This window comes from Octopus bimaculoides, chromosome 13 (assembly GCF_046866305.1).
Source record: "Octopus bimaculoides isolate indiv1 chromosome 13, ASM4686630v1, whole genome shotgun sequence".
In the NCBI taxonomy this organism is placed as follows: Eukaryota; Metazoa; Mollusca; class Cephalopoda; order Octopoda; family Octopodidae; genus Octopus; species Octopus bimaculoides.
This window is the reverse complement of record NC_142940.1, coordinates 56326298-56350380: the sequence shown is the minus strand read 5'-3', so window position 1 is coordinate 56350380 and position 24083 is coordinate 56326298. Positions and strand designations below refer to the sequence as shown.

General features: G+C 36.1%; 2 protein-coding genes and 1 long non-coding RNA gene across 15 annotated transcripts in view; 1 reads left to right on the top strand and 2 right to left on the bottom strand.

The window, feature by feature from the left end:
* Nucleotides 1-780: 780 nt before the first annotated feature.
* Nucleotides 781-14413, bottom strand: LOC106881560 (peptidyl-prolyl cis-trans isomerase Fkbp12). Of its 2 annotated transcripts, XM_052972501.2 has the most exons (7): nt 14153-14371; nt 7264-7378; nt 6840-6887; nt 5634-5723; nt 4948-4970; nt 3806-3879; nt 781-1536 (listed from the first exon to the last, which is right to left on the bottom strand). In XM_052972501.2, the coding sequence occupies exons 2-7, from the start codon at nt 7298-7300 to the stop codon at nt 1476-1478; spliced, it is 333 nt and encodes a 110-aa protein (XP_052828461.1). In that variant the 5' UTR covers nt 7301-7378; nt 14153-14371; the 3' UTR covers nt 781-1475. The 2 variants fall into 2 exon arrangements, with proteins under 2 accessions (XP_052828461.1, XP_014787493.1); XM_014932007.3 differs by lacking the exon at nt 7264-7378 and having other exon boundaries at nt 14153-14413.
* Nucleotides 10335-22220, top strand: LOC149132920 (uncharacterized). Its single transcript, XR_016244094.1, has 2 exons — nt 10335-11725; nt 21819-22220. It is a non-coding gene; the product is annotated as an uncharacterized LOC149132920 (long non-coding RNA).
* Nucleotides 22205-24083, bottom strand: part of LOC106881555 (SWI/SNF-related matrix-associated actin-dependent regulator of chromatin subfamily A member 2) — a 74084-nt gene continuing 72205 nt past the window's right edge. For all 12 annotated transcript variants that reach the window (XM_014931988.3, XM_014931995.3, XM_014931992.3 and 9 more), the window contains one exon: nt 22205-22889. Coding sequence is in view for 2 of the 12 variants with exons in the window: in XM_014931995.3 (XP_014787481.1) it covers nt 22869-22889 (21 nt within the window). In the remaining 10 variants the exon portion in view is untranslated. The remainder of the gene's footprint in view (nt 22890-24083) is intronic.

Here is a 24083-nt window from a genome sequence, read left to right as displayed (position 1 = left end):
ACATTGGTGATTTTTTTTTCCATCCTGCAGCTTGTGTACAGTTCTTGATAGAACAACAACAGACCCATTATATTCAGTAATTGAAATTTCTTAAATCTTCTTCCCACATGATTAGAGGTCTTCCAGATGGTCTCTTCTGCTTGTACATGTACCACTCTACAACTGCACAAGTCCACCGATTGTCTGTGAACCTTGCGACATGACCAGTAACATCGTAGCTTTGCATGGCGGTATTCTGCAATGATGCCCTACACTCCACTTCTATCGCTGATCTCCTCGTTCCAAGTGTGATCTTTTAATGAGGTTCCCAGCATTGACCTTTCCATGGCTCTCTGTGCAGTAAGCAGATGTTCTCTTTCCGTCAAAATTTAAGAGAAATGTTTGGAACAACATGGAGGAGAATGGCAAAAGCACAAGGGGAATGCACCAAATGCTGTGGCCAGCGGAGCCAACTCGGCACCAGACAGCCTGGCCAATCTAAGTGAATTGGAATTTATTGACATTCTTTGTGTAAACCACTCAAATGAGAATCTATAATTTTGTTAAGAGGAATCATAATAGTGTCATAGAAGTTCTTCAAATCTCAGGAAATACTATTGACCAATTTTGTTGTTAACTACAATTTTACACATCCTCACTTTGAAAGACTTTGTGTCTCTTTTATCCAAATTTGTCTGCAAATAGAGGGGTTTTTTTCATTTTTGGAATGAAAATATTTTGATAAAAAATCTGACAGACTTCCTCAACATCTGATAAACAAAAACCAACACAAAGAAAAGGAACTGTTTCCAAATGAATACTAAACATTGTTTTATTATGTTATTATTTAGAATTATTTCAGAATGTTTTCTATTGAAAACCTTTTCACATTGATACTGGCCTAACTTTTACTTTGAAAATATATTCTTTTTTTTTTAAAACTAAAATTTTAAAAGGTTGGTAGGGAAATATTTCAAAAAATTGTTTGTAAATACAAAATTCTTTAAGATATTCAGAGAAAATTTTATTTAAGATGATCAGAGAATATTTAATCAAAAAGAATAATAAAAAAAAAAGGAAAACCTCTTTAACTTAAATGAATTTGTAAGAAATAATAGTTCCCAGAGCTAGTTTTTAGTTTTGTTATACAACTGTGTAAATTGTACAGAATGAAATTAGTATAAGGACTTAAGCCCTACATTTTCTTTCCATAAGCTAACAACACAGAGAAAATCAAGAAATATACTCAAATTTTAAAAAGTAAAGAATTAAAAAGCAAACATCTTGAAAGTGAAATTTTGAGTAAAAATCTTTGAATTTATGAAAATGGCAGCTTCACTCTTATGTCATAGAATGGCAGAAGATAAAAAAGAAAATATTAAAAAACTTGACACTCAGAGTGAGTTTTGCAGGGCTGGCCACATGGTGAATTGTTGTCGCAGGAGTAGCCATCATCGTGAATGTACAGTAAATAATCGTATAAAGATAGGTTAGGTTCAAAGAGAGTTGAGAGATAAGAGCTCAACATCGAAGATTAATGTTGCATTTGGTGGAATAGTAAGACAGTTAAGGAAAGCAGATGTAATAATGTGTAACAGAGGTACAAATGCACAACAAAAATGTATAAAAAACACACACAAACACCTTCCCATTCACACTTATCAGGATATTAAATGGTAGACAAGGAAAACATATAATGTAAGTAATTTAGGAAGATACCCACTCACATACATTCATGCATAGAAGCAGTGGATGGGATTATATGTTAAGTGAATTTTGCAATGTAAACAAATAAAGCTTAACCCCTAACTGGCTTTCTGTCAGTTATAGCAATAAGTGTTCCAGGTGATCCAATTGATGGAACAGCCTACTCGTGAAATTAGCACCCCACAAGCACACATACCCTTAACGTAGTTTTTAGGGAGATTCAGCATGACACAGGATGTGACGAGGCTGGCCCCTTTAAATTGTAAGTACTACTCATTTTTGCCAGCTGAGTGGAGTGGAGCAATGTGAAATAAAGTGTCTTGTTTAATGGCACCACATGCTGCCAAGAATCGAACTCACGACCTTATGATCACAAGCTGAACACCCTAACCACTTAGCCATGCACCTTCGCCACAAATATGTTTATGTATTTACAAACTAGCACATACCCAGACACACACAAACTGATGACATCATTGTTATATGTACATACATAGATACACGTTCAAGTTAACAAGGTAGTTACTATGCAGTCTCTACATACTAGAAATAGCAGCCAAATCTCCCTCAAACAACAACCTACCACCTTACAAAAAAAAAAAAACAATACACAAGATAAGGTAGTTCTAGATACATTATTTTGGGTCACAGAATGTCTCTGATCATAAGTCTGCTGGATCAAGGCAACCAAAGACTAAACCACACATACAAACATAATTTCTTCCAAATGTAACTGAGATAAATCCTCAGTTCCCACTCAACTTGCAATTATGTCTTCATCTCACCTAAGCATTACATTCGAATTCCAATACAATCATCAAGTATAAGGCTATTTTTTAAGAAAGTAGTTGGTGTTAGAAAGGGCATCCAGCCATAGAAACCATACCAAGGCAGACATGTCGGATCCTCTCAAACCACACAGTTCATGCCAGTATAGAAGGCAGACATCAAAAAATGACGATGAAAAGAGAAGCAAAGTAGTCATATTATAGGTGCTAAATGCAAGGTGACCCCAGAGCAACCAGTGGCAAAATTGACCGTAAATGGCTGTATGGTTAAAAAGTTGGCTTTGAAATGATGTGGTTTTGAGTTTACTCCTAGAGCATGGCACTTTGAGCAAATGTTCTCCATATTTGGGTTAACAAATGCCTTGTGAAATTTGGTAGACAAAAACTATATGGAAGCTCACTCTGTAAGTGTGAGCGAATGCTTCCATCTGTCTTTGCACTGACACTCCTTGGGCAATGGTGTCTCACAGCTTGGATGGAAAAAGTATATTTCTTAAAAGCAATAAGGACATCTGGCCACAGACTACAGCATCAAAAGGCGGCGAGCTGGCGGAATTGTTAGCATACCAAGCGAAATACTCAGCGATATTTCATATCTTTACATTCTTAGTTCAAATTCCGTCGAGGTTGACTTTGCCTTTTATCCTTTCGGGCTTGATAAATTAAGTACCTGTTGCATACTGGGGTCGTTCTGATTGACTGCCCCCCACGCACCCAAATTTCAGCCTTGTACCTAAAGTAGAAAAAAGACTACAGCATTAAGCCTCATCCAACCTATACCAACTTGCAAAAAGTGGACATAAACATGAAAATGAATATATAACTCAACAACAAACTTGTAGAATGCAGTTTTTTCCTTTGTCTAAGTGACATTCACTCTTTGTTATGTGCATTATTTTTGTGTGATATTTTCTTGATGCTGACATCCAAGCCACATAACATGCTATTTGTAATAACATGTTGCTGTTATCAACCATTAGAGAACCTAAATAAAACGATTGCTGAATGTTGTCCTACAGTTATGCTTAAAACGCTGGTTGACGTTTACAGCAAGACAACTTAGGAGGACAAAACTTTTCATATGAAATGCAGCAGGATTTGGAAAGAGAGTGATTGATGTACGAATGTTTATATTATATACTACATCCACTTCTAGGCCAGAGTATATAGTAATTCCCTATCTAATCAATCACTATTACTTACTATAATGTATGTACTTTATAACTCAAATCATTCCCTCATACAAGAACTTGATATCTGGCCAAGCAAGTTTGCTATATTCAACCTGTTTAATGCATGAAATATTCACATGTGACATGCCAAAAGGATATACTCCTGGATAACCCTTTGGACCGTATCCATAGTCAGGCGTGCAGATCAATTTTGACCTTTCACCAACACTCATCTATAAAATAACAAAAAATAAAAATAGAAAAAGAAAACATTAATGATTTGCAATAATCAGTAAAGGAATAGTCTATGGAACATGAATGAATTTAGCTAATAGAATAATTGTGAAATATCTGATGTATGTAGATAATTAAGAGCTTATTTAAAGCAGATATTCTCCTAGTATTCTATCTCTGCTTATGCTATTATGTATCATCATCATCACCATGCTGGTATGGGTTGGACGGTTTGACTGAGGGCTGGTGAGCCAGAAGGCTGCACCAGGCTCCAATCTGATCTGGCAAGGTTTCTACAGCTGGATGCCTTTCCTAACATCATATATAAAACATAAAATATATGTGGCAAATACTTTGGATCACAACTAAGGGAACTTCTATGGAAAACACATTGAATGAATTTCAAACAAATATTTCATGACAAATGTATATTTTCAGTTGAATGGATAAGATTTTCTTCCACTAAGATTCTTAGGTATTCAATACTACCTCCCCTCCCAGCCGAGGAGTTTTGTCTTGCAATTTGTTTGATGACCCTGTATGGGTGCCACATGAAAAGCACCAACTACACTCTGTAAAGTGGGTAGCATTAGGAAGGGCATCCAACTGTAGAAACAATGCCAAAACACACCACTGGAACATGGTGCAGCTCCCAGCCTCACCAGCTCCTGTCAAACCGTCCAACCCATGCCAGCATGGAAAACAGACATTAAATAATGATGATGAGTATCTACAGTCATTTGTGAACTATCACATTTTCAAACTAATAAAGAATCTTTACTTTCAAGATCTGCTAAAAATAGTACCCAAATTTCTTTCACATCATCATGTTAAAAAGAAAGGATACTCTAATCCTAATATGGCTGAATATTACAGTTACAGCCAGAATAGCTTTGTTCATACATGTCCAGTCAAGACTGACCTGAGTTTAAACAACAACCACTAAATTTAATCAACCTTAACACTTACTTTACAATTAAGCAGTTCTTATCACACTTCTTATAAAGAATATTTAAAACATGAATAAATAAAAATATATTGGGAAGTGAAAAAAAGAAAACAGTTACCTGGGTAATACCTTCATCCCAGCCTGAAGAGGAAAGAAAAACATTATATAGCCTCGTAAAACATTTTGATAATATAACAGTCATTTTATGTGTGTGGAAAATTCAATGTTCATAGGCAAGCAAGGGAGACAACTGTACAAAAGAAACTATCATGAAACACCCTATAAAAAGTGGAATCAGCCAGGTTGATTCCTGAAAAGATGTGGGTTTAGTGATATGGATGAATGCCATTGGTGCAGACGATATGTGTCCTTGGAACATATCCTGGACAGATCTAAGTCATCATTGCTTGTAGAGTATTTTTGAGAGCATGACCAAGTTCTTGATGCACAAAAACAACATTGCGGCAAGATTAATGCAATTAGAATCAATACAAAGTTGCTTTCCATAAAAAGAAGGAACAAAGCAGGAAAGTTAACAAAAGAAATCCAACACCCAGACTTCTGCAAGATGCTAATGACTGGAAGATGCAGGGGGATTTGAAGAAATCACTTGTGTTCCCAAACCGTATTACAATACGACACAGTGCCCTGATCCCATGGTTTGGTCTGATTTACCATAAAAAAGTTATTGTTAAAATGGTAATAGGGAATGAGCTCATGAAAGAAAGGCCCTTAAATAAGAAAGACAAGGGCTTAGAGAATCATGTGGTACACAAAAATGGCAGTGTGGTTAGCATTACTTACCTTTGATTACAAAACCACCTCCAACTTTAAATGTAAATGGTTTGTCGCGGTCTCTGGAAGAATCAAATTTGGTTCCATCTGCAAGAGTTGCTGAGATGAAAAGAATAGTTCAATAGTTAAAATTGTTGTAGTTGCAATAACATCCTACCATCATTTTAAACATTCAGTTAATCAGTTTTTCACTCCTACTTTAAACCAGTTCACTTACCTGATACTCTTAAGAAGAAATATCAAATTACACAATCCCAAATACATTTCCTGTCTATGTAAGAAATCTGGAAAAGTATTTGATTAACCAATGCTTTGAGAGTGGAAACATCTATTTTCTATGCTACCATGGGGTGATGAATACATATTATGAGGCATTGTGTTACAGATGAATGCTCCTCCTGTTGCTAACCCTTCCCTGTTTTTCAAGCAAGAGAACTCTTATTCCCTTATTTTACACATCTTTGAAAGCACAGAACCAGCAGACAATTTGTTGACAAGGAAATAACAAACTTCATAGCTGGTAGTTCAGCAGTTTTTCTGGTTTTGGTTGGCCTGAAGTTATAGTAGAAAACACTTGCCCAAGATGTCACACAGTAGGACTGAACCCAGAAGCATGCAGTTGGGAAGCAAGCTTCTTACCACACAGCTATGCCTGCACACACACACACACACACATATATATATATACACACACACACACACACAATGGATTTTTTTGAGTTTCCAAATCACTCACAAGGTTTTGGTCAGCCCAGGACTGTGATAGGAGATACTTGCTCAAAGTGCTGCACAGTAGGACTGAACCTGGGATCATATGGTTTAGAAACAAGCTTCTTAATAACCATGTCTGCGCCCAGTTATAAACTGTGAAGATTGCCCAATGAGTAGCTTTATCTATTATTCAGAGTAATTTGACAAAACAAAAAACAATGGATCACAACAGTTCTCATAAAAAACAGGTTTTTGAAGTAGAAGAGAAAAAAAAACAACTTAGCATTATATTGCATTCATTTTGTTAACAGAATTGTCTGTTTGGATGAAAGGAAGAAAAAATAGTCTGCTGAGCCTGCAAAATAGATTTGAAACTAATTTCAAATGAGAACATGAAATGAATGTCATCCTCAAAATGTATCCTGATGTGACACCAAATAACCAATATGCCATCTGGAGGTTATTGAACTAGGATTCAGAGTCAATATAAAATAATAAACTCACCTACATAATGGACGGTAGCTTTTTGTCCTTTTTTGGGGTAAGTTTCACCTAAAAATAGATAGACAAGGCATTAAACAACAATAAGTCACAAGAGTAAAAATATGGATGAATTAGGATTATAAAATATAGTAAAAAATAGACAATGGATTGCAGTGGTGTGTACAGTAGAGTACAGTAGCCTGTACACAAGGCTCTAGTGGAGAACTGTGTGTTTATAGTGGAATATAGTGGTGTTGTAGAGTGACACATACAGTGGGATACAGGGGTGAATATAGTGAGATATAAGTGGTGTGTTAAGTGGAGTATGGTGTGTGTGTATAAAAGAGTATAACAGTGAGTAGAGTGGTGTACAATGGAGTAAAATGTGTAGTGGTGTATTCAGTGGAATAATAAGAAAAAAACATGATTTCAAGTATTCACATACAGTAATATGTTGACCCTCTAGCATCCAAAATGGCCATATGTGACCCAAATATTCTCCCAGTTTTATGTTCAAACTGGCCAGATCTAGCCTCTTGCACCTATTCCACAATGCTTTTCTAAAAATATACAAACACTTCATCAAAACATCAAAGATAGAAGATAATGCATAATTAATTCAAAACAATGTAAATAAATAAGCATTACATTTGACAGAGTAATCTGAGTGCTGAAGGGTTGAATGAGTGAAATGCAGCATATCCTGTAAGTCTGAAGCCTAGTTTATATCGAAGACAACCAGAATCTAAGCCCTTACAGTAATGGTTCTGATTTTGGCACAAGGTCAGCAGATTTGAGGAGTGGGAGTTAATTGATAGCATCAATCACAGTATTATTATCTTGGAGGAATGTACTGAGCAGGAAAAAGAAGACATAAGAACCTGCTTTCCCACAGTATAAACCTAGAATGGGTCTAAGGAACCTGTAATAGAGATAAGAAATGAATGAGAGAGACAGGCAGACAGAGTGTGTGTGTGTGTTGAAACGGCGGAAGCATGAAGTACAGTAGATATATATATATACACAGAGAGAGAGTAAGAGCCAGGAAGAAAGGGTATAGATATAGAGGGAGCAAGCAGAGAGATAATGAAAAAAGAATGTATCTGGAGAAAGAGAGAGTGGCAGATAAATGGTGTCACCAGAAAATAAAAGTAAAAATTCAAGAAATAACAGCAGGAATCTAGAGAGAGAGACTAAAATGATGTAATACAGTGCAAGTATTTACATTTTTATTGTGATTTTTGGCTTTAATTACTGAAATATTCCTAAGGAACTTTTTTCTAATGTAGTAGGGCCCTGGTTCAGGAGTTCCAGCCACTATTGCTCCCAAATCTACTCTGACCCCAGAGTAGTAGCATCTACCAGGGTCCCAGCAAAGGCTAAGTAGCTTGTCACAGAATTGCCATTGAGAAGTCACTGACAAACACCCCAATGGACCCAGGGCACATTAGTATTGAACAATACAGAAAGAGCTTAAAGCAACTTACATATGAGACAGTGTCTGAAGTTCTTGGCTTTGCCAAGCACAAACATCTAGACACGTTCAATGAGAACTATCAGACCATTGCAAAATTCATTGACGAAATGCACTCTGCCCATAAGGAGTACATTTCAGCCAAATCATCAGCTACAAAGAACTTATGGTAGGAGAACAAAGCATCTGAACTACAAGCAACTGCTGACAAACATAACAAGAAGACCATATTGTATCTGTACAAACCTTTGTCAGCCTCTCCTACTTTTAGCTTGTTTAGGATGCACAGGTCCACTATCTCTGCTCTGTCGCAGTTGCCCATAAACATATTGAAAAGGCGTTTGCTTATTTTAAACCAGTAGGAATCATTGTAAAATAAAAAAAAGACTTCCATGCATTCATTTCTATATCTATATTTAATTCAGTGACATATCTCATCAAACCTGTTTGTAAAAATTTTTTTTTTTTTTGTTTAAGTTTTCAATCTATGTCAAACTGCATAAATCTACATTTAGATGTCATTTAAATGTTTCAATGGTGACACTGTTACATATCCATGGTACAGGGCCATCTTAGCAGCATTGTAGGCCTCCAGGTAAATTAATATATTGTGCCCTAAAGTATTTATTTACTGATAGCAAGGCACACTATGCATAGATCAGAACTGGGTCCCTAAACTCAAGAGGTCCCTGGATAGCTATCTACTGTGCCCATGCCTTAATACAACACTGGCACAGTGTTAACCTAGACACAGTCTCACAAGATGATAGTGTCTAGTATTCTTTCGCTTACAATGTGTAACTCAATTTCTATGGGATTAATTACTCTGCAGCTAGAGTTCTGGGTGAAGTTTTTTTGTAATACTTTGTGAAAGTGATACAATCAGAAAAAAGGCCCCTGTTAAGCCATGTGTTTTTATTAGTGTGATAATACTACACTGGTAACTTATACATACCTTTAGCATTCAGATAACTTTGTCAAATTTAATGCTTATTTATTCACATTGTTTTGAATTAATCATACATTATCTCATAGCTTGGAGACTTCAATGACGTGATTACTTATATTAGAATGACATTGTAGAGTAGGTACAAGAGGTTGGATTTGGCTGGTTTGAACATAAAACAAGAAGAATATTTGGACCAGAGAGGGCCAGTTTAAATACTAAGGGACTAAAACAGAAAGGATGCAAACTTTTAACATTCACTGTCCTGTAGAAGTCTTTTAATAAGGTTCCACACTGTATTCTTGTAGTCAATAAGAAAACTAGGTATAGATGGCTGAGATGTAAGACTTGTACAAACCATGTACAGAGATGCTGAGAGTTAGCAATGAATTTAAAAGGAATTTAGGATACAGCTAAGCATTCCTCAGTCTTCTTTTTATCATAATTTTCTAGGCCAAAGTAGAGCAGCTGAAGACAGGCTGCCTGGTGGCACCCTTGAATATCAATGACCTTGTAAATAAATCAGTTAAAGAATCAGAGGAAAAGTTCCAGATCTAAAAGTAAACCTTCCTTATTTTTATCCAGGGCTTCACCCCTCCCAAAGGAGGAATCCCTCCCTGGACTCCTTTCACCGCTCTGTCTCTGGCCATGTAGGCCCCAGGTGGCAGGTGAGATCATACTCTCTTTCATTATCATTTAACGTCCATTTTCCATGCTGGCATGGGTTAGACAGATTGACTAGAGATGGTAAGGTGAGAGCTAGACTGGCCATACCCTTTTTTCCACTTAGCTTAACATGTCTTCTCAAGCAGAGCAATTCTATATTTTCTGCAAGACATTTTCAGTCATGCAAAGGAATTTGGCATTTACTTTGCTAGGATTTTAAGGTATCCTATACCTAAGCTTCAGTTTTGCAACATTGATTTTACCATCCTGTAAACCTAGCAAAGAAAAAAAAATGTCTTGATTAGCAGAAAAGAATACACAACTCTACTGCCATCTCAAATAGTGATTCAACTCAAGGTGCAGAAATTCTATATTTTATACTGTGCATCCAATGTAAACTACGAGTCAACAAGAGATGCTGTGGTTGGCTGAGAAAAAAGAACAATTTCGTGTGCAGCAGATGCACAGAAGTAGTTAGTAGTAAGAGCATTCATTAAATGCTTTTCAAAAGCCTAGAAGCCAACCACCTAGAGGTAGTTGACAGCTTCTGTAAAGGGAGTGACTGAAACAACAGTGAAAGTGGTTATGAATATATAAAAGCCAGACTAAAATCAACACAGAAAAGTTCAAAACGCAATTACCTCTGCCAACAACAAGCACAATGAATGAATGTGTGCCTGCATGTGCATTGTTGACCTTGATATTATTGTCTCCATACATACTATATGCGTATTTGTATGCATGTCATAAACTGCTTTTACGGTTGATGTTTTGCTTTTTGTAAAAACAACTGGGTGCAGGAGTGGCTGTGTGGTAAGTAGCTTGCTTACTAACCACATGGTTCTGGGTTCATTCCCACTATGTGGCACCTTGGGCAAGTGTCTTCTACTATAGCCTCGGGCCGACCAAAGCCTTGAGAGTGGATTTGGTAGACGGAAACTACAATCCAAAGCATTCGAGCTGTGGTTATCACTTTATTTCAAGGATATCTAAGACTACACTGGATAATGTGACCTTCTCATTTTTAAGACAACGGGATGTGATTTGAAGATTTGACTTATTTCTAGCTAATCAAAAGACTGAAGTACCCTGAATAAATATGTAAGATAGATAATTGTTACTTAACTAAAACTGATAATGTAAATAAACCACCCTGATTCCAGTTTATTTCACTGAACAAAATGAAATAATTTCTTTGAAATGGATGAACATATACATAAACAAAACAAAAGTTAATGAGACAAGCCGTACAGCAGTCATTGGCAACCTGTGACCCATGGGACTCTTTCTGAACGACATGCCCAACGAAAACTCTTAGTAGTGAAGCCTGCCTGACGATGAGTCATATCTCCTGCAGCCCTCTTCTCGAAATAGGGTGCCCCATGTCTGCTCTATGTGGTCATTCAATCTGTTAGAAATAGGGGCCAAGTCCCTCTGAAATCACACCCTACATTCTTTTGGATGGTCACTGTTGGAATGCCAGTGATCATAAGCATGCTCAACCAGGGTTGACCTAGTACTAAACAAACAAAGTCTAAAGATTGTCATTGAGAGTACGGTGTTGTTGCAAGATTCTACTAATAGGAGGAATATTACTAATTTCGGCAGAAGGTCAGCAATTTTGAGTGGAGGGGGTTAGTCAATCCTAGCACTTGGTGTTTCGGAAAGACTTCCGCCCGTCCCGTCCCCCCACTATTTTCTCCCTAATTTGTTTATTTAAAAAAAAAATTTTTGCCAAAAATCGGCATTGTGAAGTTCCTCCCCTCCCCAACATCTTCAATTTTGACTTTTTTCCCCAACACTAACCCTAAAACCCTAACCGTAAGTACAGAAACGTTTTGAAATTTTTGTCCGAATCATAATGTCCGTATTTTTCCACGTATTTAGAAAAAAAAATTCTTAAAAAAAATTTTTTTTCAGAATCATAATCTCCGTATTTTTCCGCATATTTTGAAAAAAGTTTAAAATGAAGGAAATGGGGGGAGGTTTAGAAATGTCGATCTTTGCCAATATTTTTGCAAATTCGTATTCCCCATAGTCGAAAAGGGGGGGGGGGTCGAAAAAAAATTTTAAGGGTGGTTGGGGGGGGGGGAGTCTTGCTGGTGCGGAATTTCATCAACCATGAAAGGCAAAGCTGACTTCGCCGGGATTTGAACTCAGTACAAATATTACAAGGAATTTTTTCCGATGCCCCACAAGGCCAGAAAATTTGGACGGCAGAAAACAGTCGATTAGACGGAGCCCCACCCCAATGCTTGGTATTTATTTACTTTTTCAACCAAGGAAGGATGAAGATAAAGCGCCGTAACAAGATACTGCACAAAACCGCACATTTTGTTTGAACCCCAGTACGTTTGAAAAATTTCTTTTATCTATTTATTAATGACATACTTTTTACAGGAAGAAAAGAAAGAAAAAACACTAATAATATAAACGATCAAAATTATAGAGAAAAAAACCCAGAGCTCACCAAGGAACAAAAAAAAAACAGAAAAGGGGAGGGGGGATTAAGCAACAAAATATGGAGGGGAGGGAGTAACAGGTTGGACAACTCAGAACAAATGGCGTGTTCGTCACACCTCAATATATAATTGCCAAGGAAAATGGCCAGCAACACAGCTGCAACAGCCACCCTACCTCGCGAGGATCGTTTCCCAGACGGACTGCAGTTATGCCGAATTTGCTGGGGTAACCAGCAGAGCGGAGTCGGAGAGCACTCTAGATGTCGATGGCCACTGGCACAAGCAGATAGTGGCCGACCAGACTCTTGTATTTGTTTATTTTCCTCTCCTCCGAGTAACGAATGGCGACACCTGGATTTGAGGCCGATGCATCAAGGTTGGAGCCGAAGAACATAGCAGCGCGTCGCGTCCCAGACCAGGGATTTGCCTCTATCCTACAAAGAAGAGGGTTATTCCGTCAGGGGCGCTTGCAATCCCGGCGGTCAAGACCATCTGGCTCCAGTTGTGAGGGGAAGGAAGTCAGTCGCGTCGAGGCCCCTTGATTGGGACATTATTTTATCAACCCCAGAAAGGAAAAGGATGAACGGTATCCAAACATGATTGTCCATAGACAATCTAATGTTATTGTCAGTCTACTATTACTGTCACCGTATTGTTGGGATCAAAATACATAGACTAAAATAGCGTAACTAATCGGGCGCTCCATCTACCAAAAAGTTGTTTCATTAAGAACAATGTCCGTTTCTAAATGCATAGGAAAGGGCAATTTTAGTTACAGAAATTGATGATCTTCCTGTCACCCGAATGATAAACAGCAACAAAGGTTGCTTCCCAACATGATTTCAACTCGGAATAATACCGTACTGAAGTAGTTACTACACAAATTACAACTCTCTCTTTCCCGATGTTTTATCTATCTTCTTGCAGATAATGATAAATAACGATGGTGATGCAGCTGGTGGTGATAAATGATGGCGATGATGATGACGGTAATGATAATGATGGTGCTTAATGGTAATGATGATAATAATAGTGATATTATGGCTTTAGAAGTAGTGATAATTATGGTTGTTATAGTGGTAAATATTTCGTTTTGACTATGCATATAAGGGGACGAATAATTAACAACCGATCAAGTTGGCTCCAGTATATTTTGTTGACGATAATTGGATAGAGTTGAAGGCTAAAGTCATTCTCAGCAAGTTTTGAACTTAGGAACGAAACTAAATACTGCAATAATGTAGTCCAGTAACAACCATACTGTCTAGGCCACTTCACAACAATAATAATAATAATTCCTAACACTGGCTCACGGCCACAAATTTGGTGGGAGGAAATAGTAGTCTAAAGCTACCCTAGTACTTGTTTTATATACCCCAGTAAAAAGAAAGGCGACGTGGACCTCGGTGATATTTGAAATAATAGTTTCTAATGAAAATTGGGGCTACTGCATTAGCCCGAATTCTTTGTGAGGGCAAGTAACGTAGGTGAAAAATAGTTTTCTTCCTACGAAGGATCGAACCTGTATCGGGAGTCAATTCAACGAACACTATATTTTACGATTTCTATATGCGTTATATATATATATAGAGAGAGAGAGTTAGAGATATATATATAACCTATATATATATATATATATATATATATATATATATATATCCTATATAAATCTCACATATATATATATATATCCTGTATACATATGCAGTTTATATATAACCTATATAGATATATAACAAAAGTAAAAAGAAGAACAGTATAACAAGCTCGATTCAATTTTACTTACAGTCGCCGTCACTGATTTTCTCAACTGTAACGCCCATATTGTTCAAACAGATATATTGGTCTAGCTATGATTTAGCAGGTTGCTTTTCTTCCGTAAGAGTCCTGTTTCGATTCGGTTAAAACACAGTAAAAGATAACAAACTGGTCCCCGCAAGATTGGTGTTCCACTCCTCGACACAAACCAACATTAATTGAAAGAGAGAGAGACAGGTGCGAGAATGAGAAGGAATGTGGAGGGAGGGGAGGAGATAATCGGAATGGCAACTGCGCAGGTGCGACAATTTTGATAAACCCTACCCATCATCTTTTGGCGGATGGTGGTCACATGCTTTGTAAACGACCAATCAGCATCGCAGATAACAACACCTCCCCCGCCTTCTCAACATCTCTTTTTAATTTCTCTGCATTCTCTTCTCTCTCGACGCTTTTAGCATTTTACGTTGTTTTATAGTTTTTGTATTCTGGTAAGTTAGCTGTTGGACTCAATCTCCATGCTGTATAAAATAACAGGCAATTTCATCTTTCTTCAGCGTACTCGGTCTCATATATATATAGTCGGGGGATTACTGTGTGTGTGTGTGTGTATATATATATATATATAGATAGACAGATATACATGCACACACACACACACACATATATATATATACATTCATATAGATATATACATACACATACATATATATATATATATACATACATTCAATTTTGAATCTAAATCTTAATATATATATATACACATATAGGTATATATAATACAAAGAATATATATGCATGTATACACACACACACATATAATATATATATATATATATATATATACACTAATCCCTCGGCTATCGCGGTTATTATGTTCCAAAAGCTTTTTAACTCCTCAGCCATGCCTGCACCTGTAAAAATCTATCCACTGTTATAGAGGCTTAATGAAGCTGTACTGTGCTGATGAGGTCTAAGAAGCTGAAACATATCCGTAGTTGTCCCTTCCTTGCAAAAACATTTACCAGTCCTTTCAGTAAACATGGAAATTAATTTGAGAGATTCATATTTCGAATTTCAGTATTTTACAAAAATTCTCCAACTTTATCTTTCTAATATGAAATTATCTGCAAGTCACTAACAATTGCTTTGGAGTTATTGTTTCCTGTCTCCAACTAAAACTAAAATCTCAAGTAATTTCTTTTCTACAATAAATATACAACAGCAAAATCATTGTTTTTACTTAATTTTTCAATAAGATTTTATAAAACGTACCACAATGTATCCAAAATATGGACGTACATTTAAAAAACTGGACAAAATAGGATGCAAACCGAGGGCTGATGTTTTGAAATGACACAAACACATATCTATATGAACATCACCCTGTGCCTTTTTTTTTTTGATATAGTTTGCTTACAACATTCTGACATAAATTTCGAATTTTGCTGAAGTCGACAAATTATGAGCCTGTTCTATACCGTGGGTTACTTAATCATCTATACATCTTCCGTCATATATATCAATGTTTACTAATAACAAATTGTCAAGTTTCAAATCTGACTGTTTTGAACAAGGGGACATTACTCTTCCCTGCTTCTCTTGCATGTAGTTCATCCTTTTGTTCTATTGAAATGCACTGCTTTTGTTTCAAAAAAATGAGGAATTTAGTAAAATAACTTGTCGTTGTCAAGCTTGTGTTTTGAACATGGAATCACAAAATATTTCGATGGAAGATTTTAATTTGGATCGCTTTAAAACGGAAGTTTGAGCCAGAGAATTTGGGGTGGCAGGGAAATGTGGAACAGATATGAAACTGCTGCTACTTCTACTTCAGCATTAATGTAGTGTAGGTATACTGCTATAGACACTTCCACATCAACACCATAATGGCAGGAGAGAAATGTAATTAATCTTCAGTAGTCAAGAGAGAAAGCAGACATGCGAGTGTGGCTGCCCCACATTGAAAACTGGTCAATGTGAAAGAGTGAACATTGTGACTAGACTTAATCCATCAGGATGGAAGTGGTTGAATGGTGATCATTTTAGTCACTTAGTTCTGGATTAAAACCTTACATAGATCTTGTAATGTAGAAGACAGATTAAGCAGGTCTGTTCAACAAGAAGCACAGCTATAGGTGCTGGCACAAACTTTGAGCAATCATGAGGATTCAATGGAAAGACTACATTACCAATGACAAGGTTCTGCTCTGAGCTGCCCCCACTAGTTGGGGCACATCGTACGTATACCTCAAACAGGCCTCTCATGGCAATTCCTCTTTGTGGAATTGGCCTCAGCTATCAGATCACACGGAACCCCCCAAATTCCACTTCTGAGACTAGCTCCCTTCTGCTGCCCCATTGACCCAAGTGCAATCCAAAGTGACAGCATGTCATCGTCACAGGAACAGACCAGATGGAGAATAACGGTTTTCAAGAGGCTGAGATCAAACGTCAAATATGCAAAAAGTATCACTTGCACTTACTTGTCCCCCTGCAATAAGTGCCTCCAGCTCTTCTATACAACCCTTGGTCTGAACAGCCACCGGCTCCCTTTGCACCAATCAAGATGAAGAGGGTCAATCACTTGCTACAGATCTACTACTTGGATACAAGTTAACACTGACAAAAGACCCTCTTTGGTCATGAATAACCATGGGATTGAACGAAGGAAGTTCCTCTCCGAGGCACAAGTCCGGGCAAGGCTGTTTATGGAAGACCAGCAGTCACCTGTGTATACCAGCCTCCTCTCTCCACACCACTGATGTTATTCAAGGGAAAGGCAAGGGCCGATATAGCTTGGCACCAGTGACATCGCAACTCATTTCTACAGCTGAGTGAACTGGAGCAACATGAAATAAAGTGTCTTGCTCAAGAATACAATAGTCTGGTCCAGGAATCAAACTCACTACTTCATGATTGTGAGCCTGATGCTGTAACCATTGAGCCATGCACCTTCACAAACTGATGAGGTTCAAATTCTATAGTTGTCTTAAATTTTACCCTTTCCAGGGCTTGGAAACATTTTATTGTAGAGGTTAGAATAGAAACCCAATGTTGCTTTAAAGATACAGGCACTGCTATGCTGTGAAGTCCATTGTGTTTGGTTCTACTCTGGGATACATTAAACAAGTCTCTTCTCCAAGACTAACCAATATTTAGTTAAATGGAATTTGGCAAACAGAAACTGTAGAGAAGCCTGCCACATGTATATGTATGTCTGTGTGTATATTTTTTAGCTTTTACTCGTTTCAGTCATGCTGGGTTCTTAGGTGAACAAAATCAACTTCAGTATTTATTCTATCAGTTCCTTTTGCTGAACAGCTATGTTATGAGGGACACAAACCAACCCACATGTTCCAAGCAGGGGGTGGCAAACATAACACAAATACATATATGATGGACTCTGGTCAGCCTAAGGCTAGAGTAGAAAATACTTGCCCAAGGTGCTACACAGCAGGACTGAACCTAGAACCAAACTTCTTACCATATATGAGCAGGCACTGAAAAGTTCCTGGTTTGGGGTATAAGAAAACTGGCGGATCAGTTAATTATGATTTTATTCAACATACTCTCAGATTCACACTTATTGTAGCGGTCCTTCAGTTTTTCTAAGCCCTGTAAAAGAACTCATCAGGTTGGGCCTCCAACCAAGCCTTTCACGATACCCTTAAAGCTAGGAACTTTTCAGCACTCCCTCGTACATATTGTTCATCAATATTTATTGATATATGAAGATTAATGAGAAAACTGAACCACCAGTGTTTTTACAAAGTCCCTCAAGCTATATTTGATGTGTAATGAGTTAAACACTCTTTTCTCACACGTTACCAGAAATACATTGTATCAGTGATTAGCTTGTTTGAAACCTATAATCAATGATGTTATTGTTCATCAATTGCAATAGAAAATAAAGTCCCATGATGAAATGATATTAAATGGCTGTGGATGTCTTTTGAGAGGTAACAGCCATGATGACAGTAGTTTAATTGACCAGGAGGCAAATGAAACTATCAATGGTCTTACAAGTTACAAGAGCCTTATGTATATGTACATGTTACTTTTCTGGAGTGCCAGTTATTAAATATACGAGGGGGTGCTGAAAAGTTCCTGGCTTTGGGTAAAAGAAAACACAGGAGGATCAGTTAATTAGGATTTTATTCAACATATTCCTCTCTCAGATTCACACATTTATTGTAGCAGTCATTCAGTTTTTCTAAGCCCTGTCAAAGAACTTGGGAGGTTGGGTTTCCAACCAGGCTTTTTGCGATACCCTTAAAGCCAAGAATTTTTTAGCACGCTCTCGTAATGTTGTAATAGACAAATCCTATGCAAAAAAAAAAAAAAAAGAGCATGGATCAACAGAAGTGTAAAGAGGCAGATGTTCAAACTCCAGAAACTTAAGAAAGATGTGGGTGAGCAATACATTTCATGAATCTGTCTCAACCAATTTGTTTGCCATTCAACTCAACACATGGGTACTGTTGCCTGGCAGGTCGTTGAGTTTCTACGTAGATAGACAACAATAACTTAAGTGATAACTCATGTGGAAGGACATAAAAAAAAAATATCTGCTGATCAGAACATCACTGGACGGACACACAAATATAACATCAGGTTGCAATAAGAAAAAACAAAATAAGCAGAAAAGGATAAACATTTTATTGACTTCCATTTGTTTTGACAACCAAATGACCCAGTTCAACAAAGGCTTGTGGATCGAACACTTTGCTGAGACTATCTACGCAAACAATGATATCAACATACACTCTCTCACAAACATTCACATGCACCATATATATATACACACATATATATATACATATATATATATATATATACATACATATACATATATATGACAATTTATATACATATATATATATATATATAGAGGGACATGATGCACACACATACATATATACACACACTCATACTCATGTACATATGTATATATACATATTGTATACATATGATGGAATATATATATAGATATGCTTGAGGAAATCTAAAACTTCTTGACAAGCACATGTAGTGTTGGTGTTGGTGGTGATAAATGGCAACTTTTGATGCCGGTACTTAAAATGGCACTTAGTAAGTGGTAGTGGTGGTGGTAGTAGTAGTAGAAGTAGTAGTAGAGAGAGATGAGAATTGTCTGGTCATGTGGGATGAAATCTTATTGAGGATGAGAAATGACTTGTACACAATGTCCAGCTTTTAATCAGGGGTTGTAGTCTTATTAGCAATAGCAGTTGTAGTAGTAGTAGTAGTAGAGTAATAGTACTTGTAGTAATAGTAAAAAGGTTACCGGATGCTTACATTAGTATCATGCAAAGTACAAGTGTTACAGCAGTGAGAATATGGGATAAAGAAGAACCAGGCCTTAGAAAAAAAAATTATACATATATACACACACACATATATATACATACACATATATATATATATATATATATATATATATATATATACATACATATATATAATATATACATACATTTATATATATATATATATTATATACATACATATATTATATACATACATATATATAATATATACATACATTTATATATATATATATATTATACACATACATATATATACTATTATAAATTGAGTATCAGGTCTCACCTAAGTAAAATAAAGTCTTCTATCCCTTTCTTCTTTGAAGATTACAAAAAAAAAAAAAAAATCAATAAATAAGAACACCCAAAATAAATGTAATTAGTGTTGGAGGGACAACTAGAGACATATATATATGGTGCCAGGTTTAGTAGACCAAGAGAGAGCAGAGGTTAAGGATCTTCTGTGTATTTGGGGTTCATGGTAACAGCAGTTGACAATGCAATAGGTTGGTCAGTTCAGAATGATTGTAGAGAGGTATTACTGGAAGGAAGGAGATTGGTCAGTGTCTCTCTCTCTTTTTTTTTTTTTTTTTCTCAGAAAAATGCAAGTGTAATTTTAAGGAGAAAGCAGGAAAAAAATAAAAAAGAGAAAAATTAACATAAAAGACAGGGAAGGGAAAGGTCATCTAGAAAGAAATACAATAAAAAAAAAAGACATTTTTGTTTGATGAATGTCTATGGGATAATGACATGTTCGTATTTCAGGTTTTTATTAAAATTCTATACATTTCAAGATTCTTGAGAGGTAAAGAAAATGTTTATGCATATGCGTGTGTGTGTGTGTACGAGTGCATGTATATTATATTATATTATATATATATAAAAGCTCAATACACTAAAATATATGCACGAAGAGATACACTATAATTCATAGCCATATTCCTGAGATCAGTTGTAATAAGCTGGCATATGATACACGTTGCTAGACAAAGAAATTCTGGGAGAACATTTAAAATACTCCTGAAATAGTCTTGGAAAACTTAGAACTTCCATGATATAAAAAAAGTTAGATACAAATAATTTTCAAACATTCTCTCCTTGAATTGATTTATGCCCACGCACATACACACGAGTGCCTGTGAATATGTGTAGGTGTATGTGTACATATATATACATATATATATAGATATAGGCACACAAACACACACATATATATACACATGCCCAGAGATGAAATTCTAAAATTTGATACCAGTGGTGATTAAGTGAAAAGGTTTTGAATGGAGGATATGTTAGACAAGTAACTCAGTTTTGATGCGATGTGATAGCAATATGAAATGAAATAAATAAACCATCTTTAAAATAAAATAATAAAAGGAGGGTAGGAAGGTGGGGGAGGGGATGTAAATATATCCAAAATGTTTCTTCACTGCATTTTGTCTTTTTATTATTTCCCAACCATTTTGAAAGGCTATCTACTTTGTTTGCAAAATAACTGACAGTGTGTAACTCCTTGTAATGCCAAAACTAGATTGGTTAAAATGACTTACATAAATTGTTGTGTGTGTGTGTGCGTGCATTCCACTGTGAGTGTGTGTGTGTGTGTATTAATGTGCCTGCTTGGTGTTAGTGTTTCAGAAACTCATCCTCAGTGAATGTAGCTATGCCATTCATATGAAAACAATATTTACATAACACTTGTAAGAAACAATATAATGAAGTCCTCACCTCCTGAAGTCTTGTTTACAATTGAAAGCAAAATCACAAGAAAGAACTTCATTTTATATATGTATATATATATATATATATATATATATATATATATGAAATACAAAAACAAGAGAGAGAGAGAGAGAAATTAAACCTATTTGTCCCCTTTCATGCCAACACTGAGAACTTATTTTTCTTCAAGATGACCACTCCAACACAGCTGCCTTCTCTCAGGCCAGGAGTCTCAAGCATTATAAAAGAAAAAAAAAAAACATAACAGGCAAAATGATAATTTAAAGGCATTTTTAAAACAACACAAATATGGAATTAGACATCCAGAAATGGTTCACACAAAGCTTAACATGGCCTTCTTGGAGGACAAGGGAAATGATTACAGTTCCTCAGAGCCAACTTCAATTTGCCAATGCAGTTTTTATTTTATAATTCAGATAGTAATAGCAGCCGACTACTTATTACATCAAAGCTTTGGGTTTCATAGCCAAAACAGTCTCAACAACCAGTACACTCACAACACACCATGCACACAATATTTTATGTAGGAATGTTTTCATAAAAGTTACTTGTCAAACAGTTTTTAACAGACATTTGACAGACTTTTTTTCTTCTTTTCAGATTATTTTCTTGTTAACTTCTGGAAACTTTCAAAAACATGGAGGGAAGATCTTCAGCATTGGCAGATATCAAACAGCAGCTAAACAGACATTTCTGATAGGAGCTTGGCAAGAGGACTATCTAAAATGGTCTCTTAATCCAAGAGAAAAAAAAAAAAATAAAGGATTCCTTGCACACTTGCAGCAAGGGTTGCTTGAGGACTGATAAAATAAATAATTCTTTGGAGAAATATCCAAGACAGCATGAGACAAGTGCTATATTTTTTTTTTCTCAAATGCCAATGTAAATTAATACTGTGAAAAAAATCACATTGCCCAGACAAGCAAATGGAAATTCAATTTGGGTAAAGAAAAACAAAAAACAGAAAACAAGAAGGGGAAAAAAAATAAAAAAAAAGAAAAACATTTATTTGCATGAAATGGAATAGGTAAAAAAAAAAAAAAGATTGAGAAAAAAATCTGTGAAATTGAAGGTTTTTTTTTTTTTTTTATTGTGAACCTATTGTTAGAAATTATGTCAAGTAAGTTTAACGTTTAACGTTCATATTTGTTGTCTTCTTTGTATATCATATCCTCAACAGCCCCTCAAAACTAGTTTAAGGGAAGGAAATGTCTTCATAGTAGATAAGAGGGTAGCAATGTCTGTGAACATAACCTCTTTATCAATAAACTGGAAGTGATTAACACCCCGTTAAAAGAAAAGATAGTTTAGCAGTGAAAGGAATCACTGCCAATTGACAAGCTGGAGGAATCTGAACTGCACCGAGAGGAATGAAGTGTCACTTATAAACAGGACCCTATCATTGTACAGGCTGTAAGGAAAGAGAAAGAGAGACGGTAGGGATTGACAAATGAAAGGACTGAGAAATGGGTAGTAAAGAGGGAGGTTGGGAGCAGAGAAAATGCAGGGAAGAAGTAGAGGAAGATTGATTAAACAGAACCTAGGGTGAAGACGACCTGCACTGTCAGTTTTGCTATCTTTTCCTGGAACCAAGCACCGGAGATGAAATCCGGGTTGAGTTTTTGTTGGGGGGGAATATCTGGACCAGCTTCACTTCTTTTGAATTAGTTCCTGAAGTAAACAAACAAAAAGTAATTTAAGTAATAAAACAATAGTTAATTAAATCATCAATGATTGTTAATGAGATAAAATGTGAGTGAACTGACGCTTTATTTTGTTGTTTTTTTTATCAATGAGTTTCTTCAGTTTGTTTATTACTTTTTTTTCTTATTAATGAAATAAGTTTTATTCTTTCTCAGTATTGGTTAATTAATAAATAAATATTTCGGGAATAACTACAATGATTTTACATTCCTGAAACCACAATTTAAATAGCTAAAATGTTAATTATAATGCAGGATTATCATTTTTTTTTATTGTTAACTACTAAACTATATCTAGTTCATTCTAGACTGAGTTAAATAGGCTTTTGGCAAGGGAAACTTTTGTTTCTTTTCCCAAAAGCTAAAAACAACTGTTGTTACAAAAATTTGAGCTTATTGTCAGTGACTTCATTACATTCAACTAATTAGTATCATAGAAATGAAAACCAAATACAAATACAATTAAAAATTGATCATCAGAATATTTAAGTAGATGCATATTATTATTATTGTTGTTATTGTTATTATCATTTACGTAGCAAGCTGGCAGAATTGTGAGCATGTTGGACAAATAGCTTAGCCGCATTTCTTGCAGCTCTTTGCATTCTGAGTTCAAATACTGTTGAGGTCAACTTTGCTTTTCATCCTTTCGAGGTCAATAAATTATAGTACCAATCAAGTCCTAGGGGGATGTCAATGAAATCAACTAGCCTCTGTCCCCCAAAATGTCAGGTCTTATGCCTCTTGTACAAAGGATCATTATTAGTAGTAGTAAGAGTAGTAGTGGTAGTAGTAGTAGTAGAAGTAGAAGTAGAGGTGGCAGCAGTAGCAGGAGGAAGAGGAGAAGAAGAGTGGGAGATTGACAGAATCAGTAGAACATCAGACTGAATGCATTGCAGTTTTTAGTTGAACCCCTTTTGCATGTTGAGTTCAAATCTCAACAGGTTTGACTTATGCTTGCAAGGGTTGTCGTTTAGCTCTAGTTCAGGCCTTGATTAAACAGACCTATGATCATGGGCATTCCAGCCATGACCATCCCAGCCTTTTAAGGGGTGTGTAATAAGGACTACATTATTCAGTTTCTTTTCTTTTCCCAAATAAGAACAGCATGCAATTTGGAGGACATTTTTCGCTGCTATTTCTCAAAAGCTGATCATGCACT

What these genes read in the sequence shown, in the direction of transcription:
- LOC106881560 (XM_014932007.3), bottom strand. Translation starts at nt 14,189, where the DNA reads ATGGGCGTTACAGTTGAGAAAATCAGTGACGGCGACT. An exon ending in GAAAATCAGTGACGGCGACT is followed by an intron (nt 6,888 to 14,152) that starts GTAAGTAAAATT and finishes ATCTATTTTTAG; the next exon opens with GTGAAACTTACCCCAAAAAA. An exon ending in GGGATGAAGGTATTACCCAG is followed by an intron (nt 3,880 to 4,947) that starts GTAACTGTTTTC and finishes GTTATTTTATAG; the next exon opens with ATGAGTGTTGGTGAAAGGTC.